Source organism: Trachinotus anak, unplaced genomic scaffold (assembly GCF_046630095.1).
Source record: "Trachinotus anak isolate AG129_WGS33_773 ecotype Australia unplaced genomic scaffold, CSIRO_AGI_Tana_v1 ptg000002l, whole genome shotgun sequence".
NCBI lineage: Eukaryota > Metazoa > Chordata > Actinopteri > Carangiformes > Carangidae > Trachinotus > Trachinotus anak.
The window spans coordinates 2,987,975-3,012,500 of record NW_027273853.1 but is presented as its reverse complement, the minus strand read 5'-3'; the positions used below and the strand labels follow the sequence as shown (position 1 = coordinate 3,012,500).

Below are 24,526 nucleotides of genomic sequence, written 5' to 3'. Positions count from 1 at the left end.
AAACCAAGCGTGCACCGTTTCCCACACATGAATCGGTGTTTATGAACACAGAATGTGCGGCGAGACTGTGGCACCGTGTGTACACATGGTTTTTAGAGCGAGACAAGTCAGATACAGTGACGTGAAAATGCCAAATAAAGACAAATAATTTAACATTAAACTAAAAAGACAACTTCACAGAGCTTCATGCATGATTATCATTATAAGCTTCACTGTTAACACAGCAATAACAATTTGACAGTTCATTAATGGAAATAATTGTGTTTGTGTGTTGATGACTCGTGGCACCAACAGTGTTTTGTATGTAAACTGATGGATTACAGGAGTGTTTTCATCCATTTGTCGGCCCGTGCTCGTGCGCCCAAATTCTCAATGAGTGAGATTTATAAAACTGAATCATGTTCCTGGTTTTGTGCTCACTCATAGTTCCAGTCATTAATCTATTTAATCTAATCTTATGTTCATCAGGCCCCGAGCAAAAAATGATCTGGTTCACTTAAAAGATAAGTCTGGTGATATTCTGTATTTTTCTTATTGTCAACAAAACAAATGAAAAGTCTTAAACCTACAATGAAAGGATCCGTCTATGAAGTATTGTTGTTTCACATGTCCACTGCATGCTTGACACTGTTGCTTGCTTTGAGGAGGTGCTGTCAAACATGCAAACATGTTCTGACGTGATTCCCTCTGCTGAAAACAAGACTGTGTGACCATTTAAGATCATTTAAAGACAGTTTGGACAAAAACATGTGAATCTGAGCGAAGGTGTTCTGAAATTACTCACCCACTGCATCACTGAGAGTATTTCTGTTACTCTGACAGCTCTCGGTTTTCATGTGCAACCTTTGCTGATGGATCTTGTCGTACCGCATCTTGAGCCTGACACTACAGATACAGTCCGTCACTAAGCAGCTCCGCAGTTTCGCTTTCTGGCAGTTTTTAAACGAGATGACTCTTCTTCTGCCCACATCCATTCAAACTGGCAGCCATCCAGTTTGAGTCACACAATCACTTGGTTTCAAATGTGCACCACTGAAAACAAAACACCTCCCATGGTTTTAAAAATAGCATGAGTGTAAAAGATATGGCACACTTGAGCTTGCCCTCTAATCATTAGTGGACTAACTACCTAATGCTTTATCAGTTATTTGTACCATTGCTTTGTGAACCGCCTCTCTTATCTCCTGCATCATAATCGGAGGGACTTTGAGGCCTAACGGTCGGGTGGCTGCAGGGAGACAGATGGACCGCAGAGTTTGAGAGAACTTTGATATCAACACGACACAGCCAGGCCAGCAGGTAGGTAACCCTGAAGCATTAGGAAGGGAGGGGGCATGAGGGCAGGTGGCTATGTTTTCATTCAGGGCCAGACATTTTTAAGAGAAATAGTGAACTGTTTTAGTGAAAAAAGGGGGTGCTGCAAAACACAAACAAACAAGCAAAATTAAAGTACTTGAAGAATACTATAGGTGTTACACCTTTGATGTTTTCTAGTTGTCTAAAGCCCAGAGCACAGTAATATCAACAGGGAACAACATCTTCATGGCAGTGGAAAAAGCATGAAAAATATTATTGTTCCATCTTCTGGTATCACGACATGAGATCATTGACATTCGTTTCATGGTTTCAGAAGCAAAAGATTCCCTTGTCTGGACAAAGTACTAAAAATCGTCTGAATCTGTCGTCATGTCTGTGGTCTCCCAACATTTTGGGGTTTTAGTTTTGAAAATCCTTGTGTGTACGAAGCCTAAGAAACACAGAGAATTCAATGAACCATTAATGTTCTTAATCATCGGACAGCCACTAGAAGTAAGTAATTAATCAATTAATGATTTGATCTCTAAAAATACAATTTAAAAAAAAGTGAAAAATACCAATTTAAAATTTCCAAAACCCAAATATGATTACATACATATGATTACATGAAGCTAGAACTAATAAATATTTGGCCCTATAGCTTGAAAAATGCATCAAATACAGTAATTAATGGACAATCAAATCAGTTCCTGATTGATTTTCTGTGGATTAAAAACAATTAACTGACTAATCGTTTCAGCTCAGTGTTGTGAAGATTCAGACCTTTATCTACAATCTGGTGGAGATCCCAAAGTTTCCAAACAATAGTCACTGTGGATTTGAGTTGGACAGTAAAATATATAACCAAAAAACCACCTTAATGTAGTTTTACATCTCCTCTCTCAGGCTTCTCTCTGGAGCTCCAGTAACAACAGGTCATTCAGCCAATCAGAAGAGAGACACTGATCCTCTCTGTCCTCTGATTGGCTGACTGTTTTCTGTGTGATTTTATAAAATTATAACAGATTTCAGGTAAACACTCAGAGAAACCAAATCCTCGTTGGATGGTGGGTGCAGGTGGGTGGGGCTTGGGGTGTGGCTGCTTTGTTGTGACATCACAAAGTTCCAGAAGTCCTGACGGCTGGTTTTAAGGCTCAGTTTCTGAATACAGGCTGTGTGCATTTCTCTGTGGACTGAGGCTTTGATACTTTCACAGTATTAATATAGAACCTAGACCTGCTTTATAATCAAAAACACATGGACATCTACCTTTATACAATATGGGACTTTTAATCTAAGCATCATATATCTTCAGTGAAGCTTTGAAACAAGCAGACACACAATATACATTTCAAATAGAGCAGGAAAACTAGGGGTGTATGTGACAGGGAAGTCAGAGCTTAAGCTTAAGGTTGAAACATCATAACTACCAAAGAAAAAAAAAAGAGGACAGTGAGCTCTAATCCAGGAGCAGTGAAACCCAAGAAAAGAGTATACTTGGTTTATGTGTTTAAAAAAAAAAAAAAAAAAAGAAAAAGAAATACCCAGCAGGGCCTGACCCCCAACCGATGCCAAAAGACCCCTTTTTCCTCTCTGACTCCCCTCCCCATCAATACTGCCACCCTCCTCTCCTTCCCCTTCTCTCCATTTTCCACCTCCACACACCCCTCACTATCGCTCCGCTTTGCCAAGTCCACATCGTCGGTAACGAGGGTGTAGTTTCTTAACATTCATCATCGCTGAACTCTGAAACTTTATCAGCTCTGGAGAGCGGCGCCACAGCCCCGGCCCCGGCTTTCTCAGCTCTCAGATAGGGCCGATAACACGCTGATAGATTACAGCAGATTGTTTTACTTCAGGGGACACTGCTGCTGCTGCTAATACTAATACACAGACAAGAAGACTCGCTGGTGGTGGGAACGAGGAGGGAGGGGGGCAAAGAGGCACAAAGAGGTAAGGGCAAGGAAATGGTGATGAGCTGAAGGAAATTACAGCCCATGTCCAATATGCCCCTATCCTACCCCTGGAGTCCTCGGTAGGAGCATGGACTCACAAACTGAGAAACCTAATGTTCTGTCAGGTCATATGGCACAAGTTCAAACTAATTAATGCTAATATGGTGGTTGATCACCACTGAGCTAACCTGAGCTAGCAGCGGGGTTAGGGAAACAGAGGGTAGCAAGCCAGGTGAGCTATGGTTAAAACCTGGTTCAAGAGTGAAATTCAATTTCTCTCTCTCTCTCTCTCTCTCTCTCTGCCCAGACAGACAGTTTACCGCTTAATAAAACCCCTCTTTCTAAAAGAGATCCTAATCTCAGCTGGAATAACCTAATAAAATCTAACCCTTAAAAATAAGAAATATAACCTAATAAAATGTCTTTCCAAAGACATTAAATTAATGGTTTATCTTTCTTTATTTCATTTTGTTAATCTTCCTACAGTCTTCCATCATTTCAGTTATGGATTTTTCCTGCCCATTTCTACAGTTGCAAAAAAAAAAAAAAGGGGAGGGGGGGGCATTACTGTATTGAATTACTATAAAACATCAAGCTCATTTGCATGAGCAGTGACTTTTGGAGTTAACGCTTCACCAGGTGGGCTCTCATGAAAGCAGGAAGTAAGTGTTAAAATTGGCCAACAGACAGATCAATGTCACCACTGTAAGTCCAGTTCAAACAGGAGTCTAGGATGTGTTTAGCCTAGCTTAGCACAAACAGGGGAAGCTGTATAATTTTAAAACAACTGTTTTAGCTCCTTATCAGAAACCATCTGTGTCCATACTATCACACCTGAAAACACATACATGCATGACCATTCACATACACGGAGCATGTGCAAGCTGATGTAAACAGGAAGCAGATTGTCTACTCTGCAGTTGCAGAAAATACTGCAGACAAAAAACAGCAAAGACAGTTGTAGGGAATTTAACTACACAGCAGCTGCTAGCAAAGACAACAAGGTCAGAAACACTTGTACTTCATTAACCATGTTGCTTTCGCCACTGGTTGTTGAGCCTAATTAGACCCAATCAGGGCGGGATCGTGGGTGTCTACATCATCGTTTCCAAAGGTCTCTGTTCCTGTCCGTCCAGACTACAACTGAACCCCAGAGTTTTCAAACTAAAACGGGTCCAGCAGCGTTCCTGAAAGTCTGTTTCAGGCACTCGGAGTAGTGTGGACGGCAGGAGAAAACATAACAAAAGAGCCGCATTTTAAAACTAAAACGTAGTTGTGTGGACGTAGCCTATGACTATGTAGAAGCACTCCCCCTCACACAGTGAAAGACATGAGCCCAGCTTCAACACAGGTCCCCACACACACGCTTCCTGTCTTTCCAGAGGAGAAACACAGAGTTTACACTAAAAACTGCATCCATGTGCTTGTAGCCGCTGTCACTGTACAACCCAACAACTGAGTGTACACACACAGACACACAAGAGTCAGTCAGCTGGGAATCCACTGCTATTGTATTTAGCACAGGAGCAATTAGGGATTCAGATGTAAATTGGGGTCAAGCTGCTGACCCGCCTGTCTCCATGTCTTCTGATGGGACACCACCAGACGGCTCCATGTCACAAAGCAGCCAATCACCACCACCCGTGCTGCCACCGCTGTCGACGTCTCAGTCCGTCATTGTGAAAGCTCAAACCTGTCCGCTGCTGGTTTGCGCCTCTCTATTAGTGACAGATTGAGAACTGAGCTTATCTGGGTCCTCCAGAGTTTGTGTGTGTGTGTATATTTGTGGAGACAGTGGATGTACATGTAATGAATTGGTGTCAGGGAGGGCACAAAGAGTTAAATGAGGTCTAATCTGTTAATAGCAAGCAACAGCAACAACTTATCAATGCACAGCTTGTACACAATGCAAAAACCTTTACACACACACACACACACACACACACACACACATAAAAAAACAAAAAACAGATATCATTATGAAAAACACTTGCAGAGCAAAAAAGTGCCTCCATGTATTGGTCTTAATTTCAGCATCAACATTTTATCAGCCAACCCCCATGAATAATCCACACTGTAATTTCTTTCTCTCTCCCCCTTTTGTTCCTGGCATTTTGGTGCAGCAAGATAAGGGCTAAAAAACAACAGAAGGGCTCACAGAGTGAAAAAAGACAGATAGATAACATTGATATCAACTCCTACACAACACAGTCATTCTCTTATCTGGGCTTTTTATCGCAGTTTCAGTTTTTTTTTTTTCTCTCTCTTTCTTTCTTTTTCAGCTTTCCACTCCCCGTTCTTTGTGGACTCAAAGGAAAAAAAAAAAAAGAAAGAAAAAGGAGCACTGCCCTTAAAAAGTAAAGTCGGTTTTTGGTATCAAATTAACCTCGCAACCATGCTGATTTCCTGCATCCTTATTCTGGTTAATGTGTATTAATGCAGCAGCAGGAGCATGCACACTGTTGAGAAGATAGAGCTGGTCACATACAGTATAAGCAAAGCAGACTGTGGGCTCGAAAAGAAAATATATTTAGATAAGTGATCTGGTGAGGTGGGAGGGGAGTTGCTTATTAACAGACACAGACAGGAAGATTGGTTGGTAGAGTCAGACTGAGACACACACACACACACACAATCTTGTCCCAGCCTACACTGCAGCCATATTTCTGAGAAGAGGAAAAACTATTTCACACACAGACTTATCATTGCTCTGTGTCAGACAGAAAAGCCTCTCTGGGTCTAATCTATCAAGGTCAGCGAGTGTGGCCTGGACAAACAGCATGTTGTTCCATCCCACTGCTCCCTGCTGGAGAACACAACATCTGACTGGCTCACTGCAGGGATGGCTGACTGACCCAGCTGCTGGATGACTCTGCAACAAGCTGACAAGACTTCTAATGCACTAAAGAATAAACGCACAAAGACGCTGCCCTGTCATAATGAATTGATTTGAGGTTCAAAGACTCAATTGCTATCATTTAAAATTCACCGTTCTTTTAATTGAAATACTGTAACACTCTGGTTGGTGCTCACCTGCATTGGCAGGTTTATGACCCTGCTCAGCTTCCATCCCTCCATCACCAGCACCACATCACGGAGCAGCTGATGTACTGGATCGTGTTTTAGTGAGTGTTTTATTAATTACAGACACATGTTTTGGCAGCATCAAAAATAATGAAATTAACCACAATCAAACTGGATCACAGTCAGCACATTAGATTTGAGATTGCTGGATTCATGAGGTTTCTGTCCTCACTGGGACATCGATAAAGGGTTTTTTGTTTTTTTTTTTAGTCACATGCTATTACTGACTGACATGTTGATAGTTTTACACTGCGTTCACACTTGATGCCAGTAAGTGGACTGCTGCATTTGAATAAGAGCGTTTCCCAACATGTCTAATTATTCAAATTATTATCATCAGCTGCAATAAATCCCACATTAATGAAGGTTATAATATTCAGTTTTTGTCCACCCATTTCAATAAGTGAGTGGAGACTAAATATTGCTCACTGTGTGCCACTTCACTGAAACATTACATTTTTCTTCAAACTGTGGTCATCTCCATAAACGCTGCTGTCCTCCACGTTAAAGTCAGAGGTCACAAACAGCTACAAGGCTGCATCAGGCTGCCATTGTTTCAGAAGGTAGGATAGGAGCAGTGGGACCTTTATCCTCTTTTTGGGAAGGGGGGGGGGTAATTTATATGTAAAATTTGAGCAGCACAGAACAAAACCTACACTACTGCTGCTGCTGCTGCTACTGTCTTTTATCTTGCAGCAATAATTACAGTTCATTTAATTTGATTCCACAACTGATTAAAAATGAGTGTGTGTTCTTTCATGACGTATGTATTTTAACAAGCCCCACCCCCAAACATGGTGGAAACCTAATCCGAATTGACCTTAACATCTTCCATTGCAATAAGTCACAAGTCACATCCATCAGCTTGAATGGAAACCCGACCACAGACACACGGCAGACACCGTCATCACCAGCATCCTGACCAAGGGTTGAGGAGTGATAGGGCAGTTGGGGAATTTCTCCTCATGGAGAGGAGGGAGACGGAGGTGAGAGGAGGAGGAAGGAGGAGGAAAGAAGTTCAGTTGGACAGACAGAGAGCTGGAGAGCTAAAGATAAGAGAGGGGTGGGAGATAGCGGTTGCTGGTGGTGTGTGTGTGTGTGTGTGTGTGTGTGTGTGTGTGTGTATTTGTGTGTGTGTGTGTTGGGGGGGGGGGGGGGGGGGGGGGGGGGGGGGGGGGTAAAAAGCAAATAGGTTAGAGGATTTGGATGCAGGGAGCATATCCATCAGGGATCTTTCCTGGTATCAAACTGGAGCGATCAGTGATAAAAAGTCAACCTGGAAACAGCTGTAGCTGCAGTGGAAGTTCACTGGGCTGCAAATAGGCCTGTCTGCCCCTACTCTCCCTCTATCTCCCCATCTCTGTGTCCCTCTCCCCCTCCTCCAGCAACGCTTGTTGCCTTTATAATGACTCGAAAGTCGCCAGTAATACAAGTTTCCTTATAGTCTGGCTGGTACTGATGGCCATTCTGCCCACGCCACTTTCACGCATCTACATTGGCAACAGGATCTGCAAATATAATACACTTCCACATCTCGATACTCTTCCTCCAATTGTATGACCACTACAGAATCTCTCAGCCCCCTCCCCTCCTCCCTTCCTTTCTGCACATCATCTCCCTCCTCCTACTCCAAAAAAAAAAAAAAGCTCCACAAAAGAAAAGAGAAATGAAAAGAGGAGAGGGTTTTTCTTCTTTCTGCTGCACCCCACCCTTTTCTAGATAGAGAGAGAGGGAGAGAAAAAGAAGAAGAGGAAGAAAAAAAACATAATTTATCTGTGTATTATCAAGAAAGGCAGACACTTTAATCAGTCAGCTATGAAGTCAGTATTTCCATTCTTATCTGTCGCAGGAGTGGAAATGGAGAGGAGATAGCGTTCTGGGAGCCCATCGGTGGGCAGGAATGATAATGGGGGGGTGGGGGGGTTGGGGGTGGTGGGGGCAGGGCTAGGCTATTGGACCGCTGTGCCAGCGCTATCTGCACCCATTATCAACAGCCTTATCAGCCCTACCATCAGCCTCGCTGTAATGGGGCCAGTTCAACTTTCCACATTATCATACTGCCAAGACCTGGTTAGCCAAGGCTAGGGGTCTGGCTGGAGACAGGGGGTGGGGGGCGGCGGTGGTGGTGGGGACTATAGATGGGTAGAAGAAAAGAAGAGGTGATAAAGAAGTGGAGGCGGAAGGGTAGAGATAGAGGTGGAGGGTCGAGAGGAAAGGGAGAGAAGATTATTTAAAAGAGACTAAATATAAAAATAAACTTACAAAAAGAAAAAAAAAAAACATGGCAGTGACACTGTGTTGTGCTCTGTTGGCTCTACACACTGCGGGAGTGTTTACGGTCTGACTTCCTGCCTCTCTGGGCTGTTAAGTTATATTAGATCAACACACCCATAATAAATGATGTTACAACAGGGCTTCATTAATCTGAGAGATTACATAAAGTTAGCTTTATCGATCACTCAGGCTTTATCTGTGTCTCCATCGAGACAGAAGATTAAACAATTGTGTCAAGATTTTGCACAAATGTGTTTTTCCCCAACAGTCTGAACCAAAACATATAAAGACAGGATGAAAGTTAAGTACTGCTGATTTATTTTGAAAAGAGTTTGATAAGGACTTTTCAGTGCAGATACCAAGAATCCTTTTGTAGCCCATGTAAAATGTACTATTTTTAAATTTGGCCATGTAATGCCGCAACATTTAAGCCTGCAAATTAATCTGTTTCCAGCAGGGTTTTGTGTGGCACTTCTATAAAGTTGGGAGACTCACAAGAGAACGGTCACATTTCAAGCTGCAGAGCCACAGAGATCACAATGTTCAGATCCTAGTTTAAGCCAGACTCCTATAACCCCGGATCCTGCATTTCCCATAATGAAACCAGTAGCATGTTTTTGTCAGATCCTCCCTTTGTGCTCGACCAAAAAACACATCACACAACAGCTTCCACAGGCTGAGTCGTACTCCCTATGATTAGTACACTGACCACCTGAATAAGAGCGCCCCTTTACTGGGTTTATGAAAAATATTTCACCATATTCTGCAATAATAATGTGATTAAATGTGATCAGATACATTTGCATTGGCAGGTAACTATGGGCAACTGCACAGAAGAAACACCTGACTCAGATTTACACAAAAAACATCAAATATAATATATATTAAAATCTGAAATACTGCAATACTATAAAACCATTAATGTCCACATCACAGACGTTGCTACATCAGTGGTTCCCACCCTTTTTGGCTTGTACACTACAACTGGTATGATAAGATGAATAATCAATAAGTCAACTGGCAGAAAGTAAATCAGTAACCACTCTGACAATCAATTAATTGTTTCCACTCCCTGTTTCCAGCCTCAGAAATATGAAGAATGCTGCTTTTATCTGTTTATATCAAAGTGAAGTGAATATCTTTGGACTGATGGTCAATCAAAACAAGACATTTTCACTATTTTCTGGCATTTTATAAACCTCACAATTATTTAAATACAACAAAAATGTTGCAGCTCATATCAAAGGTGATGTTTGCTTCTCAGACTGTGAGTGAACTTGTCTCAGAGACCAAAAGAAAAAAAACTTTCAAATACTTTTAAATAGAAAAGATCTGAAACATCTGAAAAAACTGACAATTTGTGAAGCAGATTTTTTTGGCTTATTTCCTCTCCTGTTGGGGTGCACATCCCTGAACCTGAGAACCACTGGGCTGCATGATGTCTGATGTTATGTGTGGTGTTTCACAAGCATTGTTTCATTGTTTCACATTCAAAATAAAGACAACACAGTCTACAATAACACAGTGCTGGAACACTATGAGGTACAATTAAGACAGTAATGATCATCTTTAGTTCCCATATTCATTCAGTAAAACATGTCTATATCATGTCTGTATAGAAAGAGGATTCTGCTTTAAAGGTCCATACAGTCTAAAGGTAGATGTCCATGTGTTTTTTGATTGTAAAGCAGGTCTAGGTTCTATATTAATACTGTGAAAGTATCAAAGCCTCAGTCCACAGAGAAATGCACACAGCCTGTATTCAGAAACTGAGCCTTAAAACCAGCCGTCAGGACTTCTGCAACTTTGTGATGTCACAACACAACACAACTCACCGTCCAATTTTTTTTATTTATTATATATTTATATAATTATATAAGATCACTCAGAAAACAGTCAGTCAATCAAAAGAGAGACTCAGATCCTCTCTTCTGATTGGCTGACTGACCTGTTGTTACTAGAACTCCAGAGAGAAGCCTGAGAGAGTCTCCTCTCTACACTGAGATGGTTTTTGGTTTGTAAAAATACAAAACAAAAAAAAACAAAAAAAAAAATACAAATATATCTTCTTATGGATATACACTTCAAGTAAAACACAGGAAAAGTGTAAAATATGGGACCTTTCAGTTTACATGAAATGCTCCAAATATGACTTCTGTTCACCTATGGCACATACCATACAGTCTGTGAATATACTGTAGGCCGGACACACACACACACACACACATACATACACACACACACATACATACACACACACACATACATACACACACACACACACACACACACACACACACACACACACACACACACACACACACACACACACACACACACACACACACACACACACACACACACAGAGCCATTTGATTGGCAGCTCACTTATCAGTCAGGGAGCCAGAGCACCACGGTTTACACAAGCACAAAGCAATCCAAAGGCCCGGATCACTGCAACACTACTGGCTCACATGACTCATAATGTACACACTCAGACGTGACAGAGCGAGTGATACTGAGAGACAAGGGGGAAAGAGAGAGAGAGAGAGAGAGAGAGAGAGAGAGAGAGAGAGAGAGAGAGATCTGGTCTGCCATACACTTCTATATGTAATCTAATGTATAAACAGTAAATTTAATATGGGAAACAAGTTATTGATGAGTTTTATCATCCTCTGTTGGCAGCCAGAGGAACTGCAACAACAACTGGCTCAGGTGCTGGTTAAAACAAAAGATGCAGTTTCATGATGCAGAGAGAGAAAGTGAAGATTTTAAGCCCTGGAGTCTGTTACCTGCCCCGGTCATTAGTGATGTCGACCACCTGAAGACTAATGACGGTGCCATGCCCTGCCACAGAACCACTCTAAGGGAACAATGCTGTTTTTATGAAAGTAGAGTGTGTGTGTGTGTGTGTGTATGTGTGTGTGTGTGTGTGTGTGTGTTCAGACAGACAGTGAGAGGAGCCACTGGTCTAGACCTCCTCTGTTAAGGTGGCTCCCAGGAGGCTCCTCCAGCATCTCCTCTTTCTCCTTCTATTGTCTCCGACGCCAAGTCGCCCATACGACCTCCTCAGCTCATATCCTCCCCACTTCCTCCTTCTGCTTCCTCATTCCCTCACTGTCCTCTTCTCTTCTTCCTCTCCTGTACATAACTGTACATGCTGTGTGGTGTGGCAGCTGTTCACCTGTTTCTCTCAACCTCTCACACTCTGCTTCTCTGCCCTCCCTTTAATTCAACATCTTTTCCATCCTGGCAACAACACAACTCTTGACAAAACACTACAATTTTTGTCATGAAAATAAACTTGACAGGAACAAAATCATTTATCTGTGGCAGTAAATTAAATTCAAGCTACAGTTTGTCATTTTTTCAATGTTTTTTACTTGTAATATGCTGCAAAACATCTTAATGTGGAGGGGTGCTGTCAGAGGCATCTGTAACAGGCCTGACAGCAGGGCAGAGATGTTTCCCTTCTAAACCTTCTGAGCAACCCTCACCCCTCCAACCAGCTGGAGAAGTCAGGGGCGGGAGCTCAAGGCTGTCAATCAATACATGAATGTCCTTCTGGTGGACTCCTCCTGTCACATAGATGCTTCAAACTAGTATGAGATGCTGGAAGTTGAGTCTCAGTAACAAGCTGAGTCTCCTTGGTCCTGAATCAGCAGAGACAGTGTGTGCGGTTTACTTTTATGTCTCATGCTAGAACCAGCTGGACTCCCACCACGTGCATGTTGTAGCTTATGTGCTTAGTAATGGTTAGCAAGCTGCACTTCCCCATAGCTCCAGTGGTATGATTATCATATCATTATCTGTTTTTCTGGCTGAATATCCACAGTGGTAAACATCATTCTTGATTTTAAAAATAACGCCTGAGCTTCTCCGACAGTGACACGTCAAAATCTTCAAAATCACAATAAGGACATGTGCACTCACTCTGCCCCACTATTGATGTGCATGTACATAATATCCTTTCACTGTCACATGTGAAGTCTGTAAATACTGTATATTCACATGCAGAAAACCTAATCATACTTACACAATATTTATTCCAGCACTCACTGGAATAAATCACTTAAATCCATTTTTCCTTCATCAGTCTAAACTCAGTGCGTCATGATGAGAGAGTGAGGGGGAGTTTTTGCAAATTTATTATACATCACATTAACATAAGTATTCAGACTATCAGACTCTGACTTAATTGTGTGCAGAGTGACTGAAAAAAGTATCACATCAATTGAGCTCTGATACGATTCACTATTACCATGGCAACAGGTAAATAAAGAGCAGAGCCTTGATTTTAACCGCATGGAGCCATAAATATTAATGTGTGACAATATTTTCATTTATCTTTAAAAAACAAAAACATACATCATCATCAGTGGCAGCAGTGAGAGTCTAAGTTTTCACTAAACCCACTTCGTGGAACTCAGACCTGAAGTTTACCAAAGAGCAGCTTCACTCCCCACAACACAGCTGGGAAAATGTTCTAGGGACTCATGAAACTGAGGTTGAATTGGGAAGAACATGCAGCTCCATGTATGATGTAAACAAGGCTCTGAGCACCAACATGAAAGCATCATCCCCACGGTGAAGCAGGGTGGAGGGGGCATCACGATTTGGGGCTTTGTTGCTTCTGGTCCTGGACAGCTCTCATCAAGTAAGTGGAAAAAAAATAGCACTTCAAGTACTAGTAGTAAATAAGAGCTGTCATTTTTTTATAAGCAATATTTTTTTAGTATTACATTACATGTTTGTTTATTGTATTTTCAGTAAGTTACACAATTGCATTTACTCAGATATCTATGCATGTGAACACAACTGAGTAGGTTATGTCACAATCCATCATGCATATTGCAGACTCCTGTATCAAAGCCTGTAGAGCTGCAACAGCTCTAAAGTCGACTGACAGGAAATTAATTTGCAATTATTTTGATGATTAACTGAACATTTTTCAAGCAAAAATGTAATGCAAATATTTGCTGTTTTCAGCTTCTCAAACAAGAAGTCAATGAAATATTTTATTTAATATTTAGAGTCACCTAGCAGTGACAGTTTGACATGAGGAGGCTTTGTCTTCACTTGACGGCTGACTGCACAGGAGCAGGTGCACATGGGTTCAAAGGTCACTGTGAATAAATGTGTGTGTATATGTGTGTGTATTAAGCACTTCATGATCTGTTTAGTTTGTTGGGCTGCTGTGACCTTCGACTCTTGACCTCTTGACTGTTTGTTCAGTTTAATATCAGAGATCTGCGAATTCAAGCTAACTCGAGCTACAGTTGCATTTATTGTGGGTCGGTCAGGATAAGAGCAGTTACAAATTCTGTGTGTGCGTGTGTGTGTGTGTGTGTGTAGGGCTGTAAAAGCAGGTCAGGTGGTGTTGTTTGCCCAGGTTGCCTTAACACCCTGGAACAGGGCGCTCAGCACAGTAGGAGTAAATGGTCTGTCTTATCACTGCCGCTGGGGGGCCTTGTCATAACACTGGCCGTCTCTCTCCCTTTCACACACACACACAAACACATATATACAGATATCCACACAAACACACTTTCCTTCGATTGTCCAGAGTCACTCTGACCAGAGATCAGAGCCACGTGGCCCACAGCTATCCCACACATACAACTTCTATAACCAGCAACTACACACACGGCTGTTTTAACTTTTACCCTCCAAACACCTGAGCTCCATTTGGTAAAGTGAGGTATATATTCTGCTATTCTTTCCTTCACTCTTGACATTTCCATGTACTTCCAAAATAATAAAACGTCACTGACAAATATAGATGAAAACCTTGAAAGATGACAATGACATGTCCCCTCAAACCTGCTTTTTCACGTGCCAACTGGAGAGCAGCTCGAGGAGAAAGCATGAATTCTCTAGTTACTCAGGTTAAACATCCACCGCCTCTAACAGAGAGCACGTCAGCCCTGAGTTAAGCCCTGACAAAGCTCCCTGGGAAGAGCCGGCAGAGTGGTAATTACTGCTAAAGCGAGCGGCTTGGACGTAGATTACGCTACTGTTGGTGGAGGTAATGTTTTCTCTCCTCCCTCATCTATGAAGTCGTCAGCACCGAGGTCAAGGGTGAAACCGTTTACAACAGTGCTGAGTTGGGGAGGCATAATTCACCATGAGGCTGTCCCCTGGGTAAATAGCAGGAAAGGGTAATAACTCATCCACACACTGAACACAAATAGTGTTTCCTCTGTAACCCTGCCAGCTTCCCCCTTTGGTGTATCTGACCATGCACACACAAACACACACACCCTCTCCTTGCAAACACACAATCACATCAATGCAGAGAAGCTAACACCTTCTTGAAAACCGTTGCTATTATGAGCTTAATTGTGAAAAGAATTCAAGAAGTCAAGTTTAATAATGTGCAGGTGACATGACCGACACATTATTCAATGTGAACCCTTGCAGGTACAATATTTGCATGCATATGTGGGTAAGACTGATTGCAGTCATATGCAGCTCTCACATCGAGCTATCTGATCATGAGCATGAGAATCGTTTGCGTCCGATACCCAATCAGTCACCATCTAGCTAGTTTAATATCTGCCTGTAGAATCAACGCAGCGCGAGTCATCCTGCTGATGCTGCTACTTTCCTCTTTTTCTTCCCCTCCCGCTTACACTAGGCTCTTCAACTTTCACATCTTTAACAAAACAAAAAAAAAAAAAAAAAATCACCCTGGAGATAATGATCGATGAACACCAAAATTTTGCAACATGTCTGTGCTATCTTACACAGAATCTGGAATGAGTAATACGTGGTATTAATTTTAATTAAATTAATCAATGACAATGCTTGTTAGGGAGGAGAGAGAGGAGAGATGGGGGGGTCTGAATGAGTGAGAAAAAGATTGAGGGAGAAAAGAAATGCATTCACACCTATCATCTAATTATACAACAACATTAATCCCATTAGGGCTGTAACTGATTGCCAGGGTCCGAACCCCGGCTGCTCCTGCCTGGGCCTGTTGTTATTGCAGTGGAGCCTCAGCTCCGGCCTGCTCCAGCCTGATAAGAACTCTAATCACACTTGGCGATCTCTATCTGCTCCGGAGATCAGGCCCCGCGGCTTATCGAAAGTTCACATCAAGCTAAAAGCAGAACAAAGAAGGAGAAAAAAAAACAAGGGAAAGCCACCAAGGCACTGTGTGAGTCTTCTGGGTGTGTGTTTGTGTGTGTGGGTCCTTGGAATTTAGACATGCTTGTGTGTTTTATTTCACTTTGGCTCACAAAGAATGAATTAATCTCTCAACTGTGCGTCCATATAACAATCACAGACATCTGATTTTTTTTTAAAATGTTTAAAACACAGAAACACATTCCTTTCACACAGATGCAACACACTCAGCTGAAGCCTATCTCGGTTTTAAGAATCTAAAAACACCTCCTCTGTAAGCTTTAAAGAAGTTAAACCACTGTTTTCTAAAAGAGAAAAAAAAGAGACGACGTGGAAGAAAAGGAGGATGAGGTTAGTGTGGTGATTTCCTTGTCTGGCCTCTGCAGGCGTCCTGGTTTGCTTTAAGCTGTGGGAGGCAGCGTATTATTCATGCTGACCTCTGAGCTCTAGCACTGATGTCATAGGAACCAAGCTTTCTCACACTCACAAAGACACACACACACACACACACACACACCCACCCAATCAGCAGTGTGGATCTGCTAGGTGTTATCTATCTACCATCAGCAGGCCTCTTTATCAGGCCCAAACATCTTTCACAGAGGGGTGGGGGAGCAGCAAAGCTGGCTGGGCTGCCATTAAAAACACACCACAACACATTCATCTACCAGTTATGTATTCCACACACTTTTTCACTCTTTCTCTATCTCTTTCTTCCCACTATCTACCTCCACTCCTCCTCTTCTCCTCCCTCTTATCACAGCACATTTTTCCTGCTCTCCCTCTGCTTTTCCCTTCTTTTAATTATCTGGAGATCCACCCCCAGCCAGTCGCAAACAAAACCACCAACAACAACATGACAAACGCTGGCAAAATGGCATGCAACTACCAGATGTAATTACAATGTGCCCTCCATCCTGCATCTCTCCTTCCATCTGCCCAGCCTCCCCACTCTCTCTCTCTCTCCCTCTCTCTCTCTCTTTTGCTTTCCGCGATATCAGCAGGAGCAATCGCCGCCAAGTTTTATCACGTCTCCCATCTCAACCGCCAAAATATAAGCCCAGGGATCCAGCCTCAGTGGGCTGCCTGCCTGCCTCCTATCTCCCAATCAAGGAGAGAAGCCTTATCAGGCTGAAAGATCACCAACCGTTGGGGAGGATGACGCACAAAGAGACACAGACAAATATCTATCAGCTACACAAACACCCCCTTCTCCTCCTCTGCTATGGGCCTCCAGAAAGCCCAGCACTTAATCCACTGTTGTTGTGTGTGTGCGTGCATGTGTGTGAGCGTATGGGGAGGTTGGGGTGGGGGGTGGGGTCGACAAAGATCCATGCTGTGTTGTGGTGTTAATGTACCATTCTGTTGTGGGGGGGTTGTTGTTGTTGTTGTTGTTGTTGTTGTTGTTGTTGTTGTTGTTGATGTCAACTGTTGCTTTCCTGGTGGCTTTAACAAAAGTTATTTCAGGTCAGAGAATCATGGGAAAAGCTGCACACTACCAACCTACATCACTCAGGGTGGAGCACCATGTATAAATATATTTCATTTTTCATGAATGCCAATAAAAAGCCTGAGTTTGGACTAATAAAAAACTTACTCACTACTGCACAAGAACTTTGCCTGAATGAAATTGTCTAAAACTGGTTAAATTATTATTGTCTGGAACTGTCTGATCAAAGAATAAATCAACAACATTACAGTTTTGACCTGACATTCAATGCTTCAGTTCAGTTCAGTGCTCAACAGTTTTTGATGCTCAGTGGTAGAGACACAGTTTGGTAAACACGCAGCCCTTATCATCTGTTTACCTTGAAGATCTGCTGGAGGTTACTGAAGGAAGCACCTGTAGCTACCACTTTCTCAAAAATCCAGATGAGAACTAACATGTAATTAATTTCAAACCCAGAACACGTAGCCTACATGCAACCTGCACAACACTTTTCCTTTTACTCCCAGTGACTCCAGTGAATTAACTGGTGTTACCGATGCCCCCTGTAGCTGTTTCTTTTATTCTCATACAGATTCTGACACTTTTTCTGCCTGACACGCAGTTTCAAACAACATAGTACTGAATTTCAGTGCTGTGCATGTCAGCTCATCTGCAGGTGGTTACCCATAACACCCGTCTTCTGCAGAGGCAGAATTTCACTCTTTCTTTGTCCATCTGTGGTGTCCAATCCAACACTTCCTCACATTACTTTAGAAACAGTCCGTCCAGCCTTCAGTAAATACAGAGCTAACAGTCTGTTTCTAACCTCATGAGCTCTCACCCAAAATTTAAGCATGCATACACCAAGTATGCAAATAAAAATGAAAGAAAAATCATTGCCTCATTTTAAACTGTTTGGCATATACTCAAATGCAACAACATGTCAAATTGATTTTCAACTTCACACCTGCTACAGGGGTTTGCTGCCGTCCAGGGAGTTTGTTCAGTGGGCTCAGATGAACTGTGAAGCAGCTGCAGGAGGAGCTGAGTTTGCATGAGCAGCAACACAGACTCAGTCACAGCTCCAAACGCACAGCAAAGAGGAGAGAAACTCATCATTACAACAAACAAACATCCATCACTTGGTTTTAGCTTCACTCCTTTTCAAACAGGAAGTTGAAGGTGTACTGCTGTGATAATGAAACTCGACCCACAGCAACACTGTGACCTGGCTGGAATTTGTCATTAGGGATGGGAACTGATGAGATTTTATTGATACCAGTGACATTATCAATTCTGCTCGTTGCTTCAGTTCTTTATCAATTCCTTCAATGATTCCTGATCAATTTTATGTGAGGGGTGAAAAAAGTGGATCTACACAGGTTTGTGCCAGTCACACCCCAGTGCTCCCACTACAATCCTCCTTAAAAACATACTGGTATTAACAAACAATATTTAGTGAATATGAACATTAACATAAATAAGAAATTATAGAAAATATCAAATATAGAAAATAATCAAATATAACATTGAGCATTGTCCCATCCACACAATATTATACAATAAGCCTCAGTTATAGAGTGTAAACATAAGCCTGTTAGCCAAGACTGCTGCTTTATTATTTATTTTATCAGCTGCATCAGGCCCATTCATTTGCTGAGAGATCTGCATCCATGTTGCCCAGCTAATCAACATCTTAAATTCAATATTTGATCAACAGTCAATGTCAATCCATTGCTTTCAATACAGAGTTGTACCTTAACCTTGACAGAGAGGTAGGTAATCATTGTGTTTTAAAATGATGTGCGCCAAATATTATCTGTCATATGGACGCATGTTCACGTGGTTATCTTTTCCAGACAGAGAGCAGAGAGAGATGCACATCAGCTTTACGTTACTATTGCTGACATCAAGCTTAAAGAGGAGAGAACACAAGTTAACCTGTTCACTGTTCCTGCAATTCACTCTCAGTCTGCTCCCCCCCTTTGGTGACTAGACAGATAGATGCACTTCATCCCCTCATCAAAGCTGGGGGGTCTTGTGTAACTTGGGGAACTCTATGCACCTTGCATTGTAAGCATGTATGGCTGCCTGGTTCTGAAAAACATGCCACCATCAATAAAGGGATAAAGAGAACTGATAGGGAATATGTTTCCAATGGTTCTGACAACTGGGAAGTGGTTCTCAACTGGAACCAGTTCTAGATTCCCACCACTATTTGTCATATCAGTTACAGCGAATACCACTTTGAAAACAACATGGTGGACTCACTGCATTAGTAGTAATTGTAGTAGTGGTAATGGTAGCACCACTAGCCCCCACCTCTGCTGAACCTCCACACACCCCAGCCAAACAAAGTCCTTATCACTCTCACTCTTTCCTATCAAAATGTCTGCCAAATCACAAGAGAGTCACGGGGCTGAGAGCCTGGCTGGCCTCAACAGCAGCCGGGACCTGGTGTACAGGGAAGCATGGTGGACCAGAAGCACTGATAAAGACGGCCATGACACCCCCGAGACGCACACATGTGCACACACTCTCTCATACACGCCGAGTCTAGCCTGGGTTTATCAGCCTCAGGGTCTGGAATACATCTCCAGGCCTCGCTGCTGGCTTTACTGTAGATGCCTGCTGGGAGTTCACAGCTGATAGGCCTCTCTATGGAAACAGATATGAAAAAACAGGAAGTGACAAACCATATGTATATAGGCTACTTGCTGTGGAACACCAAAGAACTTCAGCAGCTACACCTGAACACGACACATGCTGTCAATGAGTTCAATGGTGCCCAGGAAGTGAGCAGCTAACATTAACCTTAACTGTGTTGTCTAGTTGTGCAGCAGCACATCATCATCATCTGAATAGTGAAACTCCAGGTCTGTGGTTGTGGTTTACATAGATTTACACGAAATTCGTTTCTACCAAGCATTATCACAAATAAAATAATCATGTCGCTTGATGCTGAGATACTCTAAGGGTAATTTTTTCCTGTTTAATCTGATTGAACTTTGTTTTTCTATCGAACATTTAGCCCACATTCACTGAGGTGTTAGATTAGTGTTTTACTTAATATTACTCAATTATATTCCATTATCATGAAGTTAAAGTAGAATTACTGTGTATCTGTTAGCATCAACTTTTAAATGGTTGGTCAGTTATGGTAATAATAAAGTGGATTGCGCGTGCATGCGTGTGTGTGTGTGCGGGGGTGGGGGGGGGTTTATGACATAAATTAAACTAAGTCACGCCTGACAATGTTTGATAATGTCCTGACACACCCTAATCACACTGGTAACAGTTTTGCACTTTAGCTTCTTAAGCTAACATTAATGTCAGTTTCACAGTCTGATGGAACAGACTGCTTCACAGCTCCCACTCCTGGACGTGTCCACAGAGCTTAAACACTATATCATGTGAGTGAATACTGTGTGGTATTCACACTCAACAGCTACCTGCTAGCTAACCACCTGATACTGGAGGGAGGCAATCGCAGAGAACATTTCTGTCAAGTGAGACCTACCACACTGCTGGAGTTTTAGGGAGGCAGAAAAGACACAAACAAGCCAACTCTTCATTTTCTCACAGAGTGGTGTGTCTTCTTCTACAGTACATATAGCACAAATACCGGCATACAGAGATCATATGAACCAAAATAAACCAAGACTTTTGTTTTGCTAAAGCTAAAACCTTTCACCTCCTATAGCTTTAATGAAGATGTTGTTAATTATGTATGAATGTTTAAAAAAATGCAGTCATTGTGACTTGGAAATGACACTTCTTCAAATGGCGATAGGGTAAAAAAACTATTTTAAATGATAAAAAAATTGTCACACAGCAAGATATAATGTGATGCTCCTTGCTAGCTGTGACCTCTTACACTCAACACTGTGATAAAAAAGGCGATCACTACCATTAGATGTATGTATTTAAAAATCTCACATCTGTTAAAGTATTTTTTCATTGGTTCCTCTTTTTAAATACCTTTAGATTTTAAAGTGAAACGGGAAAACACACCTGCTGTCACCAGAGCCAGATACTAAATCAGGCTATTTGGTCAGAAATGTCAGCTCAACTGTCAACCTAATATTATAATATTATATGTAACTGTATTTAAGTAATGTGATACCACACCGTCTAGACTTCCAAATGTTGTTTTTACACACAGGGTTTCTGGGAACACAATGACACAATCACTGATGACAAGATATTATTATTTGCTCAGTGTGATAACTACCAAACAAACTATTCTGCTGATGTCATGGTTTCCATTCCAGCTGTGGCTTCCAAACAGATAGGCCTTCATCCACACTTTTTCCTTTTAATCTCTAATCTCCAGTATAATTACATTACATTTAGACTGAGACTCTTCCTCAGCTCAGTGTGAAACAGGCCTCAAAAAGCACAAGCAGGGGTTAATCACAACATCATTAATATGCGTTTATGTAAACTTTGAACATCAGTCACCAGCGATAAGCCTTCACACATTTTATAAACAGGAACAACTCGTCAAGCACGGAGACCAGCCAAGCGCCAGACCAAGAAAAAGGCCTGTCAAGCGGCTCCTAAGATGCATTATTGAGTTAAAAGGATAGATGAAAAAAAAGATCCAATTGTAAGCAGCTATCAGCAGAAGAGATCAGCCAGGCGCCCTATCTGACGCCCCATCTCTGGAAAAGAGAAGTGAAAAGCCAGAGGGAAAAATGCAACGGCGGCCTCGGCGCTGGCTCAGACAGAAAACAAATAAAAAGGATCCAATTTTAATCTTTATCTGAGCTCACATCGGATCGCTGCTTTATCTCTGTTCACATCGGCTTTTTCAGAGAACACTGACGTTTCCACAACAGAATTAAACAGGAAGCCACGGCTACAGTTTTAGCTGCCAATGGACAAAAGCATTCTTTGCAGGGTAATGGGCTAAATGAAAACTTTTGATATTGTCGCACAGTCTAGATAGCGAGGCTGCCGGAGAGACGCTTTAATAATTTAGAGGAAAAGAAAAGTGCAGACCGAGGCGACAGCGCTGCTTCATTCTGAGAAAACACTGGATGAGAATTCTGTTTGACTTGCTGATATCATCAAGTGCGCAACGAAGTCTCGTATGTAGGTCTGCGTTGTGTTTAGACGGTGTTTACCCATAAAAGCGGCGTCATAAAACTACTGTGGAGACGCTGCTTGTGAACTTCGTGAACGCACCGCTCCGCAGAGGCGCCGCTCACAGCGTGCGGCTTCTCCCCGGGGTGCGCGTAGCACCCTGCACACGGCTGCCGCTCACAACAACACAACAACAACACAACAACAACACAACAACAACACAACAACATCAAGTACTGAACTTGTTTCATCCTTACGCTTTATCTGCCGGGGCTTGCTCTGTTTTCTCCGGGACATGGCGGCTCTTCGCTCTGGTCAGGAGCCCGCTCGGACGGACTGGCGGAGCGGCGGAGCGGCGGAGAAGCGGTGTGGTTCTTCTGTTTTCTGCTTCTTCTTCTTCTTCTCTCACCCCACCTTTCACTGCTTCGACGCGGCGCTCCGATCAGCGACCGGAGAAATCCGCATGACCCGCCTGCACTTTGATTCTTCTGCCACGACAGCTAACGTGTGTCTACCTGTGGCTGAGTCCGTTTACTTGTCGCTGCCCGCCTTCCCTTCTTCTTCTCCTCAAACGTGCCTTCACCTCACTTTTCTCTCCGTTTTCCTGCTAACGTTATTCCTTCGCCGGGCGCCCCTCCGCCGCACCCGCCAGCGCGTCTGTCAGCGGGCACAGTTGACTGTCTTCAGAAATATCAACGCTGATGAATAACAACAGTTCTGTGGAGGTCAGCGGAGTGACTGCTATTGTTTTCTGTCAAGTTTCCTCTCGCCGGTCCGCCCCCTCGGCCGCCTGCACTGTATCTGAACCGGGGAGCCACTTTCAATGGAGCTGGAGTGCTACAGTCAAGTCCGCGTACGAGGTGCGGACGCGCCTCTTACGTCTGACGTATGACACCGCACTTATCTCCTATTGGTTCACACCTATCCCTTGTAAATCAAGCATTTTTGTTTTAAATCTGCCAAAATAAAAATAAAAAATACATATCATGCTATATTTCTACATGATTATGCAATTGTTATCCAAAAATAGGCTAGATAAATTATAAATAAACCAATAATACATGTACTCAGAATCACTGATTTTTGTATCTCTTAATGATATATGTGTCCTAACAATAACCATTTTTTCATGTTAAAATAGAAGATTGAAAATATTTCAGTTAACATAATTGTTTGCTAATAGTTTGCTGCCTTAAAAAAGTAAGGTAATGTTAGTGTTTTTTGTGACACATTTCATACTTCTACATTTTTTGATTTGTTCTATCTCAAATGAAGAAGGACAGCATGGTCCTCTAATGGAAGGCTAATAAAATCATTAAGGTCCTGGCACTAATGAAACTCTCAAAAGATTGTTCTCTTGTAATTTAACAGAGCAGTGTGTCACCCCACTTAACGTGACATCATATGTTATTCAAAATTCTTATTTTATCACGTGTTGTAATACATGGTATTGTTGTGTGATTTCATTGTACTGTACTTCGGTTCTTGTTTAATAGTGATACAGACATGAGATTAGCCTGGATTTCCTTTTGGGCTGACGACAGGCTGCTTTGGTTTCCTGCAATGGATGACTCAGATTGAAGTTATCGCATTACAAAGTACAATAGCAGTATTAGACTATTATGTATGTTGAGGGTTTAAGAATACACATGTGAATTTGCCTCTCATTTCTAAAATTCATAAAGTAAGGTGGTATTAAGTTTCATGTTTGTATATTTCCATCACTTAGATATAGAGGCACACTACTGAAAGTGTCACATTTCCATTGCCCGGTAACAAATTATCAGGACAGCGAACTACAAATCAGGTTCATGCAGAAGTCTCATTTCATCTAGGGAATTGAACCAGCAACCCATGGGTAACACACACTTGCTTTTCCAAATATGCTACTACCATCACCTCAAACAGAGAGAAGAGCTGGACTTGGCCTGTAACCAGCTAAATTCACTGGTGCCACCTAGTGGCCATGTTTCAAATAATAAGCATAACTCAGAGTGTGAAAATACACATCTCGTGCTTTTTGCTCTGTAGAGCTCCACAGTGCAGTAGGATGGAAATTAGCCATGTTGGTACGATCAGGATTCAAATTCTTGAGAGAAGCTCAGGCTTAGTTAATGACAGTTGAAACTTGTAGCTTACACACCCACCCATGCACGTATAGAGGAAAACCCAGCCTAGAGTGTCTTGGTAAAGGGTTGTACAACTGCGAGCCTCCAGAACAGGTTCAGCTGTGGAACTCTGGGAGGATGAGCAGCATTCTTTCATT

General features: G+C 42.2%; 1 protein-coding gene across 3 annotated transcripts in view; it reads right to left on the bottom strand.

Annotated features, from left to right (window-relative positions):
- Nucleotides 1–23,089, bottom strand: part of zfpm1 (zinc finger protein, FOG family member 1) — a 109,603-nt gene extending 86,514 nt beyond the window's left edge. For 2 of the 3 annotated variants that reach the window (XM_071490307.1, XM_071490323.1), the window contains exon 1: nucleotides 22,503–23,089. In XM_071490307.1, coding sequence (XP_071346408.1) covers nucleotides 22,503–22,557 — 55 coding nt within the window. In that variant the 5' untranslated portion in view covers nucleotides 22,558–23,089. The remainder of the gene's footprint in view (nucleotides 1–22,502) is intronic. The other variant, XM_071490317.1, reaches the window with a different exon arrangement.
- Between the last annotated feature and the right edge of the window lie 1,437 nt (nucleotides 23,090–24,526).